The 15,247-nt window shown below is 35.8% G+C and overlaps 1 protein-coding gene across 1 annotated transcript in view; it reads right to left on the reverse strand.

Moving 5' to 3' along the window:
- Window positions 1-15,247, reverse strand: part of LOC101602969 (fasciculation and elongation protein zeta-1-like) — a 187,198-nt gene that overhangs the window by 19,402 nt on the left and 152,549 nt on the right. The window contains exon 2 of the mRNA XM_045139928.1: window positions 10,245-10,335. Coding sequence (XP_044995863.1) covers window positions 10,245-10,335 — 91 coding nt within the window. The remainder of the gene's footprint in view (window positions 1-10,244; window positions 10,336-15,247) is intronic.

Consider the following 15,247-nt stretch of genomic DNA (forward strand, 5'->3'; position numbering starts at 1 on the left):
GTTAACATCCACAGTGAGCTGTTGATTAGAGACCTATAAGGAGGTCTCCCAAAACAAACAAGATAGACTTCTGACAGAACGCCTGATTAAGCACCAGAGTTTAATGGTAAGACCCTACTGCTATAAACACCATACAATGTTATCAAGGACCATGGAGAGACCTGGTTGGAATCTGGAAGTGAGCTAGTCCCCAGACTGTTAGCTGGTCTAGTGCTGGAAGGCACTACATGAACTACCAGGAGAAAGCAGCCAAAATATGTCCAAGCAACTCAAAGTCTAAGCTTCTCATAGCAAACAATTTGCAATGATGCTCACACAAGTGCAGTAGTGGCACACAGCCATGGTGGGTAACCAACTGCTCTTGGATTGGCTAACAGATCCACTCAGTGGAAAGGAAACCATATCTGGAACTGGGAAACAAGTCAGAATCATATCCAGAAAACAATTTTGCTTTCCAATGCCAAGCTCCCTCTAAAGTTGGGCTATAATAGGGTCTATACCCTTTAAATTCTCTGTAAATTAATAATGAGCATCCCATTTAACTTGTGCTTATTTCACTCTCCTTTGGAGATTCTGATTCTCTTTTTCAGATGGGAGCAGAATGGAAGAAATAAATGACCCATTGCACTCCACCCTGGCTCCAAATGAAACCACATAGGAGCTGGGGAAATGAACAAGAGTGCTGCTTTCTTAGTGAACCTGATATCACACAAGGGTAAAGAAAATAGACACTGAGGACACTCAACACCTAACAAACTAGAGATACAGAGTCTCCTAAGAGCCTACCACTTAAGTAGACTTAAAATGCACCCAACATAGTTCGGGGAATTTTGTGTAAGAGGGGGGTGGAAAGATTGTTAGAGCCACAAGTTGAGACATTATGCACAGAGACATTGCCTCTCCCCCAAACTGACTGCTACCCCACAATGCATGAACCATAATCCCCATAGGGTTGGCCTGCATCCCCAATGAGGAGGGTCTCATAAGAAAAGTGGCAGAGATGAGGGAAATTATGGTAACCAACATGTGTTGTTTACATACTAAGTATGTACATATCTAATAAAAATAAATTTTAAAAAAGAATCTAAAAAATATTGTCTCAAGTAGGAGAGATGGCTCAATGGGCAAAGCAATTGTTACTCAAGAGTTTGTTAGCTTTCTAGAAGGCATGTAATAAAATTAACACCAATTCCTGACATTAAAATTTTCTGAATTATTATTCATAAAGAAAATAAAATTAAATAAATTATTTAAAAATAGATGAGATTATTATTTATAACTAATTATTTTCTACCTAGAAAACTAAAGGTGCTAAACAGACATGATTCAGACATGAGAGCTTGCTATACTTACTGAGAGCCCAATTCCTAAGGGTTTACTCAAAAGTATCAAGAGCTTCCCAAAATGCTAAAAATAGAAAACATAGGATATAAAATTTATTTTATATATGAATTTCTGAACACATTTCATATATACAAATTTTATTTTGCAAGCATATGCATTTATAAATAGCCAATATATAAAGTTAGCAAGTAAAGAAATGTGCAATGAGCACATGGGAAAATATCAAAAATTCTAAAAAATTCATTTCTTTCATTTTGACATTTTCATACATGTATGTAATGTATTTCAATATCAGTTACTCCAATTGCCCTCTCTAATCTCCCTTCCCTCCCATTAATACTCGTCTTCTTCCCCATGAATCCCCATCTGACTTTCATGCCATTTTTAACCCATTAAACTAAATTAGAGTTGCTTGCATGAAAAAAAATCTTAATAAATTTTTACAAGTCTATTTTCAAGAAATGTTTCTTTATAGAAAGAATAAATGAATCATATTGCCCCAAAATATCCCTTAATGATATAAAATGAGTAAAATATTGCTTCCTAGTCACTGAAAAAGTGAATAGAATTGATAACAAAGTTTTGTACCTCATTTAGTAATATGGCCTCCAAATTGTCTCTAAATTAACATTTAACTCCAGTTGGTACTAATGAGTTAGACTGGAGGAATAAAAACAACCCCATATTTCAGAGAAGACCATCATCAAAGTGCTATAGCTACAACTCAGTGGTAGAGAGAGGGCTTACCTAGGATACACGAGGCCCTGAATTCAATCTCTAGTAGCATGAAAAGGAAAACACTGCAAATTTATGTATATACATATAGGTGTGTGTATGTGTGTGTGTATATATATATATATATATATATATATATATATGAATCTAAATATCTATATCTATATACACCTATATGTATATACATAAATATATACACTGATACAAACACAAGTATATTACAATTTTATATAATAATAAGGATCATAATAACAGGAAAAATATTAGAAGTCTAATATAAAAATAATTGTAAGAAGTCATAAAGGGAATTAATTACTCAGCAACTTGATTAAACATGATAGACTTTCATATATCAAAATCCCTAAATTGAAAGACAAAAACAAGAAAAAATTTATATGTTAGATACCTTAAATGTAAATGGTTGTATATATAATATATAACAGACTTTCTTCCACATAATAACTAACCCCCCAAAATATGGGCTGAATACCCAAATAGGGTGCTAAGAAACTCTCTATGTTAACATTTATGCACAAATGCATTAAAAGACTTCTAAAGATAAAACAATTAGGATAGAATCATTGAAAGGGGGGCTTGATTAAATGAATTATTTCCATACTATGTGCTTCTAAGAGCCTTTACAAATCAAGTTCTTAGGTTTAGTGGCACAAACCTATAATCTGAGCTCTTTAGAGGCTGATTTTGAAGTGAGTTTGAGAGTTGCAAAGTAGGAACAAATCTTGTTCAACTGGAACACAGTTAATGTAAATCACTCAAATTAAAGGAAATATTTTTATAGAAATAAATCAGTGAAAGGAGATATTAATATTCAGACCTATACTAGACTGCATTTGGGATCCATATTCTGTAAATAGCTAAATCTTCCATACCTTTATTTTTCTACTTCCAGATGATGCTAGAGTGTTTAGAGTTCAAGGCCAGCCTGAGCTACATTGTGAGATCCTGTCCAACATTTCTCCAGTTATATTCCCAAATGATCTTTAATTTAATTGCAGGATGTGGGTAATAATTGTTTAAAGCATAAAGTAAAAATAACACCATACATACTTTTATTTAGTATTATTTAGTATTGTTTCAAATGTCAATACTTGTATACAAATTAACATTAAACATGTATCACTGTGGAACTCCATGTGCACATAGATTTATATTACTGTAACACATAAAAATGAAAGAATACACCAAACCATTAGTGATGCTCATATCTGAGTCATAGTACTAAAGTTACATCTTATTTTTATTCATTATACTTTTGATAATCATATAATATGGAAGTAATTGAATGAAAAAAAATATAAATTGATAAAAGATTTTATGGCAGAGAAAAGAGTTTTTTCTGAATTTACATTCATGTTTTTCTGGTATTCAAGAAATTCAGTTTCACAGACATTGAGACAAAGAGATTCCATTCCCTTACTATATCTAACATGTTGCATTAATATATTAATATCCTCTGGAAGTAGAGGAAGTAAAGTGACAGGGAGCTTATCAGATAATCCTAGTTATTTCAAGGATTTACATTCTGTGTTCTATTTAAACAAGAGTGTTTTTTTTTCAGTTGTACCTATCTCAAGATCTTCCCCCCTTGGTTGTTATACTCTGTATTGAAGTCTGTACAGACATTTGTTCTGCTCTAATTTCACTTGGACTTAATGAACCAGTCCTATGGCTTCCTTCACATCTGTGAGTTTACTCTTATTTATTACTATTGACTGTCTGCTAATGACTCTTGTCATCTTCCTTGCTTGATCTCTGAGCACACAAGATTTTACCATCTTTGTTCCAAACACAAAGATAAAGTTCCAGTTACCTATGCCCTACATTTGTATGTTTGAAGAACTTATTTTTCCCCTGACACAAAGGGTTTCCTTCACCTAAAAACCTATCTACTTTTCTTTTTATTTTCCTTCTTTGAATGAAATGGCCCGAAGCTCTCTCCATCCCACCTGATCAATAGCTTAGCTGGGTGTTATATAAAATAGTTTGCAGTCAATTGCTTCCATAGCAACCTCACACATAGGATTAGATACAAAACTACTTTCTGATATGAATTCATTCTGATAAAGGACTTATCATTGATAAACTGAGCTTTCTAGAACAAAACTTTTAAAGACACATTTAAGCAGAATTTAGTATGATTATAAAACAAGTCTAGAGAAAGTTCATGACTTTCTATCCAAATGCAAATAAACTTAAAGGGATTTATATTTTAATACCTTAAACTTCTCAGTCTAACAGAGTATGGATGAAGTTGCTATCACATGGGATTGCTTCCTACCTTTCAGAAAAGATTGAGGCCATCTAGCATGAACTTCTGAAAATTGCCTTGCCTCCATTTTATATTTCTCTAGCTCTATCTATCCTTTTTTTTCCATCATAAATAAATCATCCTCCCTACACCTTAACTCTAACTCAGTGTGTGTGCATGCATGCACTCTTGCTTCTATGTCTTTCTGCTATCTTGTTTCCACAGTCCGTATTTCCCTTTGTACACTTTTCTTCCTTTTTATAAATAGACATATGCTGATCTTCATGTATACAGTGATGTTCTTATACTGAGTCTTTTTAAGATGCATTCCTAATTTTCTACCTACTTAAATTTTCATTTATATTAGATACTTACTTATCCATTTTCACCTCATATTCATTTTGAAAAAGCTTGAAGTCTAGATTAAAGCACCACTGGTGTATTGGGTTTGCTCTCTATATGGATGTCCTTCTCATTAATAAGACCAGTGTTGACTTCCCAGTGTATATTTTGTTTGACTTCTTGACAGCTATCAGCACAGATGGCTACTTCTTTTGCTCTTATCTTACTTAATGCTTAAATACTCTACATCCCTGATCATTTCTTGCCAGTGTCTTTGTATATCACTTTACTGTCAACCCCTTGGTATAACCATTTATAGGGTACCACATGCCTTTTATTGCTCTCTCTTCTCATTTTACATTTTATCCACATCTTACCCTGTCCTTTAGCTTCAAAATTTCCAAAATCTTTGTATTCTTGACCTGTTTCACACCAGTTTATCCAAATGCCTGCCATAGATAGGGGTATATATGCATTTTATAAACTTGTCAATCATGTTGTGTGCATGTCTGAATTCATAATACACCCATTTTTTCTATCCACTAAACCTGCTTCTCTTATCAATTTTTTTCTAGGTTAGGGCCTTTTTTTTTAATCCACAAGAGACATGCAAGGCTAAGAATCCTTCAGTTACCTTTAGTGTTTTCTTACTTATTCTTTCCACAGGTCCATTCAGTATTCAAGTACTTAATTCTACCATGTAAGCACACGTTGTCTCTATTCTCTTCTTTCTACTTCCAATGCAGTAGGTTATATCATTATCTCTTAAACAGAAAACTTTCAAAAATTGTCCTAACATTTTCCTTAAATTCCTCACTCTTTCAATGCAGTGTATAACTCCATTCAGATTCAATTTTCTAAAGAAAAACATAAGCATTAATTCATTCAAAACTGTTGTGTGCCCAAAGACAGACATGTAGATCAATGAAACAGAATAAAGGACCCAGATGTTAATCCAGGCACCTATAACCATCTGATATTTGAAAAAAAAAATTCATTGGAGAAAAGACAGCCTCCTCAACAACTGGTGCTGGGAAAACTGGATATCTACATGAAGAAAGATGAAAATAGATCCTTGTCTTTCCCCATGCATACAAAACAAATCCAAGTGGATCAGGGACCTTAATATCAGACCTGAAACTCTGAAATTGCTAGAGGAAACCGTTCAACATATTGGCATAGGTAATGACTTTCTGAATATAATCTCATTTGCTCAGAAAATAAAACTACTAATCAACTACTGGGATCTCATGAAATTGCAAAGCTTTTGTACAGCAAAGGACACTGTGAATAGAGCAAAGAGACAACCTACAGAATGGGAGAAAATCTTTGACAGCTACACATCTGAAAGAGGATTAATATCCAGAATTACAAAGAACTCAAAAAACAGAACAATAAGAAATCAAACAACCCACTCAAAAAATGGGTGATGGAACTAAATAGAGAGTTCTCACTGGAAGAAATGCAGATAGCATATAAACATCTAAAAAAGTACTCTACATCCTTAGCCATCAGGGAAATGCAAACTAAAACTACCTTGAGATTCTATCTCTCTCCCATCAGAATGGCTACCATCAAGCAAACAAATGACAATAAATGTTGGCAAGGTTGTGGTAATGGGGGAACCCTTTTGCACTGTTGGTGGGAATATAATCTGCACTGTAGAAATCAGTGTGGAGGTTTGAGAGACTGTTAAAAATAGATTTGCCATATGATCCAGCTATAACACTCCTAGGCATGTATCCTAATGAGTCTTCTCACTACCGTAGAGATACTTTCACAACCATGATTATGGCTGCTCTATTCACACTATCTAGGAAATGGAACCAGCCTAGATATCCATCCACAGATGAATGGATAATAAAGTTGTGGTACATCTACACAATGGAGTTCTATTCAGATGTAAATAAAATGAAATTATGATATTTGCAGGGAAATAGATGGATCTGGAAAGGATTACACTAAGTGAGGTAATGCAGGCCCAGAAAGCCAAGTGTTGCATATGCTCTCTTATATGTGGATCTTAGCTACAAATGTATAGAGTTGTGTATGATCTGGAACCCAAAATCAGTAGTGAGGCCCATGAGCTAGAGAAAGGCTGTAAGGGAGGGAGAAGAGGGAAGGTCTTAAGAGGATGGTACTGTAGATATGTAAGTAGAAGAACAGATTACAGGGAGGGGAAAGGCCTAAGTGAAGTCAGGGGAAGAGATTGTATAGAAGAAAGTTTGGGGGTAGGGTCAATCAAAATTCAAGATATTCTGAATAAGGCATACTTTTAAAAATAATGTCACATCCAGAAGCCATAGAATGTTAGTACAAAATTTTCAGTGCCTGGGATGGGATACCTCCCAGTGAGTCATTGGCCAGAGAGGCCCCTGTTGCCTCCAAAACATTACAGGCTATTGCCAAGGCTCTTGGTTCCCCATAAGAACGAGATGGTAAGACCCTATTGCTGAAGACTTCACATGCCTGAGCAGCAAAGTCACTGAGAAATCAAGGCAATGCTGAGCAGAAAATCTTCTCCCTGTAGCCCAGCCAACTGAAATCTTGAAAAAACTGCACTATATACAGTCTTATGGGAGACTGAAGTCATCAGTAGTGAAAATAGTGGACACTGGAAACCTCAAGTTTGGCCAGACAGGTCAAAGGACTGAATGAGTTCAATGGTGGCATGTCTGCTCTGTGGGAAACCATCTGCTCTCTAACTGGACTGAAGGTCCACTCCATGGGAGAGAATATGTGCCTGGTACTGAAAACCTAATCAAAAACCTATGGGAGGAGAGGTCATGAGCCTTAGGGGTATAAAGCCTGCTCTTGTCTGGATAAATTCATATATTACTCTCACCACAATCACCACACTTAATGTTCTTACTCATATATTAATGCTACTCTTACTTCTGGTTAGAGATGCTTCTCTTTTCAGATAGCAATGACCACCAGATTGTCCTAAAGTGCAACATAGTGCTGAGAAGAAGGGATGGAGGAGTGTCCAGCAGTGAAACATCTCATACCCTCCAAGGCTCAGGGCCCATTGCAGAAGAGGTGGTGGAAAGGATGTAAGAGCAAAGGAAGGGTACAACTCCATATATTCAACTGTCCAGACAGAATTTGGTCTCGATATTCAGGACCTCGCAGTGCATAGCAATATCCACACATGGCCCTCATAATAGGAGAAAAAGATGATGACATCAAATCAAAAAAGAGACTCATGGACAGAGGGAGGAGATATGATGGAGAGCAGAGTTATGAAGGAGAAGGTAGGGGAGGAGAGGGGCGGGAAGAGGAGGGGAGGGGAAAGAATACCATGAGTTGTTGTCTGTAAGTATAGAAGTTGTCAATAAAAAATATGTTTTAAAAAGATTTTAAAAAGATATACTAAGGGTCTCAAGTATTTAGCACAGAACTATCCAAAACATACAAGGAAAGTAGTCAAGTTGAGGAAAAGTCATCAAATCAAAGAACATAGTCATCCCTTGGTAATTGTTTGCAGAGGAATGATTCCAAAATCCCCATGGAAACCCAAGATGTGCCAGTACTGAAGTCTTTTATGTAAAATTACATAGCCATTCACAAGAAGGGTATGTTCAGGATGGTATGACTGTAGATTGGTTTGATAGACACAGTAAGTACACTTTCACATGTTAACTGTAATGCTGTGCAAATACAATACAAAGTTTTGTTACTCTGTACTATTTAAGGAATGATGAAATAAATATCTACATATTCAGGAAAAAAAAAACTATTTTGTGGCCATTATTCCAGTGCTTATCAAACTACAGAGCTCCAGCCATTATAGCTTGCATTATGGTACATGTGGTGGCACCTAGTAATCTTACAGGAGTTATAAACTGCTTAGATATATGTAGCAGTTCCACTTACATTCTAGATACTGCTCTTGTAACTAGGAGCCTAAATATATTAGCTACCCAATTACAAAGATTTTTGCCTTCTTGGACTTCTCAATCCAGTCATGGGAAACAGACATGGAAATCTGATCACATCAATTCTAAGCTTAAAAACCTTCAATATTTTGACATCAAAATTGGAATAATGCCTTTTCTGATACTGTATTGTTTCCAGTGTCTATTTTTCCCTTGCTTCTTCCTTCCCTGAATTCTGTCTGGGCCAAAGAACTTCAAATCATTCTTCAAAACATGTCTTGTTCTACACTGTTATGCTCATGTGTTTGTCCTTCCATCTTGTGGTGTTTTGAATGAAATGCTCCCCCATAGGCTCCTGTGTTTAGAATACTTGGTCCTCAGTTGGTGGCAATTTGGGAAAGCTGTGGTAGGGGGAGCCTTGTTGGAGGATGCTTGCCATTGCTGGCAGACCCTGAGGTTTATTAGTCCAGCCCACTAGGTATTCTGAGCCAGCTCACTCTTGGTGCGCTTGACATAGTGCTAATATATGAAGACTCAAACTGGTTGCCTGCTTCTCCCTGCTTTCTCCACTATGAATAAATTTCCACTTGAAACTATAAACCTTTTCCTCATATAGACTGTTTCTGGTCAGGTGCTTTGTCTCAGCAATGAGAAGGCAATTGCTACATATTTTAAATATCCTTCTAGGGCTGGAGAGATGGCTTAGCGGTTAAGTGCTCGCCTGTGAAGCCTAAGGACCCTGGTTCGAGGCTCGGTTCCCCAGGTCCCACGTTAGCCAGATGCACAAGGGGGCGCACGCGTCTGGAGTTTGTTTGCAGAGGCTGGAAGCCCTGGCGCGCCCATTCTCTCTCTCTCTCTCTCCCTCTATCTGTCTTTCTCTCTGTCTCTGTCGCTCTCAAATAAATAAATAAAATATTAAAAAAATCCTTCTATTCCAACTCTATTTTTACATCCTATCTATTCCTAAAAACCTATTTCAAATACTACCCTTTCCTAAAGAGCATCCAAGCTCTTCATATTTAATCACTTCCATTATATCAAGGAGAAAATATATTTTATATAGTATGGGCCTTAGACCAACGTAGACCCATACATCAATTTGAATTGTTCAATTATGCTTGAGACAATGGGAAAGTAATTAAAACTCACCAAGGCCCAGTTTTACCCTCTGCATAATAATTATTATAATACATAATTTTAAAATTGTTATAAAATACATATTCCATATCAAGTACATAAATATCCTGAACACACAGTAGGTACTCAACAAATCATAGCATTCCAAAGTTGTAGGTTTGTGGTTTAAAACATTTCCTTAGCTACTCAGTAGCTATATAACCTTGAGCACAATCCCTAATCTTCCCTAATTTGGAAACTCTGTATCCTTACCTATAAGGTCGTCATAATTAACTCTCTTAACCATTTTGAGAAATAAAGTATCAAATTCAGTGTTACACTTACCACACCCATACTTAAATCATAATGGTGTGTATTTTCCACTGTACATATACCATGATTTTATCATTTTTTTTCAATTGAATTACTGGCTCTTTATGTGATGTTCAGCATGTTCACTCAGCCTTTTACTGTCCACTTACTCTTCACAGTGTTATAAATTTGGATGGCAGTGAAATGCTGTTTAATATCTTTCTCTTTCTGTCTTCCTCACTAACTTTGTCCGACACTGCTGTCACAACATAGGTTACCAGATGTTTATCTGACAACATGGTCATGTTCTTTCCTGTTTCAACCCCTAGATGTGATCTTAAACAGAAATTTTTATGAAGTAGGATCAGACTATTTGGAAAACTCGAATTAAATTCCTATTAAAAAGACCATAAAATGTTTTTGTGAGAAATTTAATTGGAGTTAACAATGAGAAGTATAAGCTCATGGGAAATTATGAGAAGAATATTTTGATAGAAGTGATCAATCATATGGCTTCAAATATCCCAAACATCTGTTATGTGTCATTCATTTTTCAAGTCTCTTACAGTATAGCAACCACAAAGAATGAACACTCATGATGATTTTCACAAGCCAGGCCTCAATGATCCTTTTTCTTCTGACTATGAGATCTTCAGTTCATTCAAATATAAGCTCCACAGTTGATACTTCTCAAAAACATTCAGAAAACACCGTTTATCTAACCCGGATAACAATTCAGATAAAGAATTACAGTTAGAATTTGATTATACTACAGCTATCCTCTGCCTTCTTCTCCCATGATCTTTGATCATTATGTTTTATATTAAATTCACATCAGAAAGTCACAAAGGAGAAAGCTTCCCATTTGGGCTTTAAATCTCATATATAGTTTTAAACTGCTGTGCTAAGTCACTTTGCACAGAGCCCGAAGTCAGCACATATGTCAGTTCTGGTAAAAACTGCCTGATGTATTTGCTTCCTGTTACTTAGTTTTGTGTTAGATGATGAAAGTACACCACTAATGATTCTGCTTTGGTAAGCAATGATGTTTGTATTGTAACCATTCTATCCTCTCATAATAAAAAAAAATTCAGGGGTCATTGTGATGAAAACAAAAGATGTCACACTGAACACTATCAATGAAATAAAGTATTAGAAAATAAGAAAGTGAACCTGAAAGGACCACATCATTTGAACTTTTCTTTTTTTTTTTTAATTTTTATTTATTTATTTATTTGAGAGCAACAGACACAGAGAGAAAGACAGATAGAGGGAGAGAGAGAGAATGGGCGCGCCAGGGCTTCCAGCCTCTGCAAACGAACTCCAGACGCGTGTGCCCCCTTGTGCATCTGGCTAACGTGGGACCTGGGGAACCGAGCCTCGAACCGGGGTCCTTAGGCTTCACAGGCAAGCGCTTAACCGCTAAGCCACCTCTCCAGCCCCAACTTTTCTTTATTTTACTGGATTTGTGCAGCAGATTAAAATATCCAAATCTGAGCCTGGGGTGGTGGTGTATGTCTTTAGATCCAGAATTTGTGAGGCTGAGGTAGGAGGATCACAGTGCATTAGAAACCAGCCTAGGCTTAGCCTGGGTTAGAGAGACACCAGGGTCAAAAACAGTCCAAATACACCTCAGCACTGAAGCAGACCAAAAATGAACCCAACATGGCTCAGGGAAATTTTGCGGAAGAGGGGGCGGAAAGAATGTCAGAGTCACATGTTGGGTCATGATTTGCAGAGACATTTAGCATAGCAATAACTGGGGACTAACTCCACAATGCACGACCCATTTACATCAACAAGGAGGGTCTAATGGGAGGGGGTAGATCATAGATGAGCCTAAACAATGGTACCAAACTGCCTGTATTTGATGAAAAGAAAGCTAATAAATCAAATAATAAAAAAACAGTCCAAATATCAAATGATTGGAGAGAAATTATAGAAACTACAGTATGTACATTATATATAATTAAATATTTAAAATGATGTGTTATTTTCATGAAATGTCCAAAACACATTCAACTTAAAAGCAGGAAATAAAGCATCCTGTATACATAAAACATACCTCCTGCGTTCCCTAATTTTATTATTTTCTTGTGACAAAATGGATTTTCTCCTCAGTTTTCTTCCTGGAGATTATGAAAGTTGGAAGTTATGAAATAGAACTTATTTAATATAACCCCAAAACAGAAAAATTATAACAGAGTATGTACAAAATAAATTTGATTGTAAATTTACATGCTTTCATATAAGATACATTTATACTCCATTACCCTCTCTTGTTTCCTCTAGGCTGACCTTTTTTTTCAGTTCCCAAATAGTCCTCTTTCTATTTCACTTCTTATTTTGGATTTTTTAATTCTTTTTTAAAATATTTATTTACTTATTAGATAGAGGGAGATAGAGAATGGGCATGCCAGGGCCTCTAGCCACTGCAAATGAATTCAAGATGCATGCACCACCTTGTGCATCTGCCTTATGTTGGTCCTGGGGAAATGTACCTGGGTTCTTTGGCTTTGCAGGCAAGTGCCTTAATGGCTAAGCCATTCTACAACCCCCATACTTAATTTTTAAACTTTTTTAAACATTTTATTTATTTATTTATTTGGGAGAGGGAGAGAGAGAGAGAGAAAGTGGGCATGCCAGGGCCTCCAGCCACTGCAAATGAACTCTAGATGCTTGCATCCCCTTGTGCATCTGGCTAAGTGTGTCCTGAGGAATCAAACCTGGGTTCTTTGGCTTTGCAGGCAAATGCCTTAACTGCAAAGCCATACCTCCAGCCCCCGTTATTTTATTTTTAACTCTAGAATCTATACATTAGAGAAAACATTTATGGCATGTTTTTCTTAGTCTGTCTTAATTTACTTAATATTATATTCTGCTTTCCTGCAAATGACAGTTTTGTTCTTTATGACTAAATTATACTGTATTGTATGTTTGTTTCATATGTTCCTACTATTCATATGTTGATGGGTTCTAGTATGATACCATGACTTATCTATTGTGCTATTAAAAACATGACTATGCAGGCATTTCTATTGCATGATGTTTGATTACTGATAGTAGATACAATAAAATAGTAGTGTATTGATGGATCTGCTTTGAACATATTGGACTACATAAATCATCTCTTTAAGACCATGTATAAATCTATGAAGATTTAAAGATTTCAGACTAAAATTCGGTGAGCATAATAATAACTACTGTTTATTATCAATTATACAGTCAATCTCCTTCCTGGTCTAAAAGTACTATCCCCCCATTTTATAAATAAAAATGTGAAGGAAAGAAAAGTGTGTTGGGAAGGTAGCACAGTAATGCAGTGAGCAAGAAATGAGTCACAGTTCTTATTCCCAAATAGTGCTCTTTTCCCCATGCTTGGTTGCCACATAAAAATAATGGATATATCCATGAAGAGAAATGAAAGAAGTGAGCCATGCTACTCAGAGGCACTGGAAAACCCCAAGAAGTTTTACACTTATAAGGGTACACAGGTGTGAGCATGCAAGCAAGAGTCAAGTAAAATTCTCTTTCCTCCATAAACTAATTTTTAAATGATACACTTTATAATAATTCAATTTTATAGAACAGAATATAACTTACTCTTTGTGTTTTATAAAAGGTATTTGAACTTTGGTTTTCATGAACATAAAAAGATGACCCAGCAATAGTTTTAATGACACTCTTTGACGGCTGCTTTTTCAACACAGCCAAAACTAACTCATTCTATCCATCTGAGAGGTTGTTGCATCAAAGACGCATTAGAGAGCAAATCTTGTTTTTCTCATGGACAGATGAAACTAAAGAGAAAATCTACATATAATAAGGATCTTGATCACATTGTGAATTGAGTTATTACCTAAAGTATAATATTTCCTTACCATCTTAACTTGTTCTCATACAAAAATTCTATGCAGTACAATTTATATTTCAAAATTCTCCTGATATAATTTATATAGAAACCAATACACCCACTTAAAATGTATGATTAAAACAAATTTATAATAATCGTGGAGTTACACATGTATCACCCAAATCAATTGTACAAAATGTTTACATCTTCACCAGTCTTTAAGACTGAGGCCAAAATTAATCTACTTTTCCTCTATGAAGCAGTTTTCTATTTTCTCAAATCTTAAATGCCTTCTGATTTTGGAGAACATAGTCCTATGTGGAAAACTATCTGAAGAGAATAACTGAAGTAAGCTAACATTTTAAAACAGGAAAAAAAAGAAAGAAACAGGATTACATTTTCTACCATAAACTCAACTGCAACTATTTAGTTGGTAGCCATCCTATCTAAAACTTGGCTTTCAAAAAGTTAAATGCATTCTGCAGACACTCTTTCCCATTTATTTCCAGGGTAATCTTAAATCTTCTTTCTTAGAACTTTGATAGCATAACCAAATGACACTCTATCTACTTCCCAGAAAACTCAATGGATGGAGCCAGGGCTTCTGACTCCCAGACATACTTTTAACAGGTATTATCTCCACTTTCTGGTTTTATTGAAAGCTTCGGTGAATTCTGGAGTTTCCCTTTTTTTAAGGTAGAGAACAATATTATCTTCAAAACTCTCACATACTGGGTTTGGCTAAACTCTAAAGCAGGAGAACTGTGCAACAGGTTTATGCCTTGATTTGGGCAGAGCTCATCTCTCCCTTTGGAAAGAGCAAAGTAAGGCAGAAGACCATGGTAGATCAACCTTATGCATAATTGCATTGAGTATGACTTATGAGGTATTTTATTTTAATCTTCAGTAAAATAATAATGCTAAACTGGAATAATAGTTTTACCTAACCACTAAACCTATTAAGAAAAGTAAATGAATTAACATATGTAGAAGCAACAAGAACACTGCATTTATACAGTAATGCTCATAAGAAACTTTCCATAAATTTCCTTTCTTTTATTGTGTCTGCCCTTATACTCCAGATCACTAATGACTTTTCTTCTTGAATCAACTGAGAACTGACCAGCATAGAACATGTTCTAATGTAATGGGAATACTGGGGGTTCCTGGTCAATATATCAGTACACCAACACACCAATAAATTTAGAGTACCATGGATTCTTTCTTATGAATCAAAAGAATTAAAATCCACTGACAAGAGGGTAGGGTTTAGAGAGACTTTATTAGTTAACAGAAGGAAGGAGAAGAAATTATAGAGAGCTCCTGCCATGTGGAGAGCAGGTGGGGGTAGAAAGACCATGTGGGACTAAGTGGGGTCTCCCCTCATCTAGACCA

The sequence above is a fragment of the Jaculus jaculus genome, chromosome X (genome assembly GCF_020740685.1).
Source record: "Jaculus jaculus isolate mJacJac1 chromosome X, mJacJac1.mat.Y.cur, whole genome shotgun sequence".
Taxonomy (NCBI): domain Eukaryota; kingdom Metazoa; phylum Chordata; class Mammalia; order Rodentia; family Dipodidae; genus Jaculus; species Jaculus jaculus.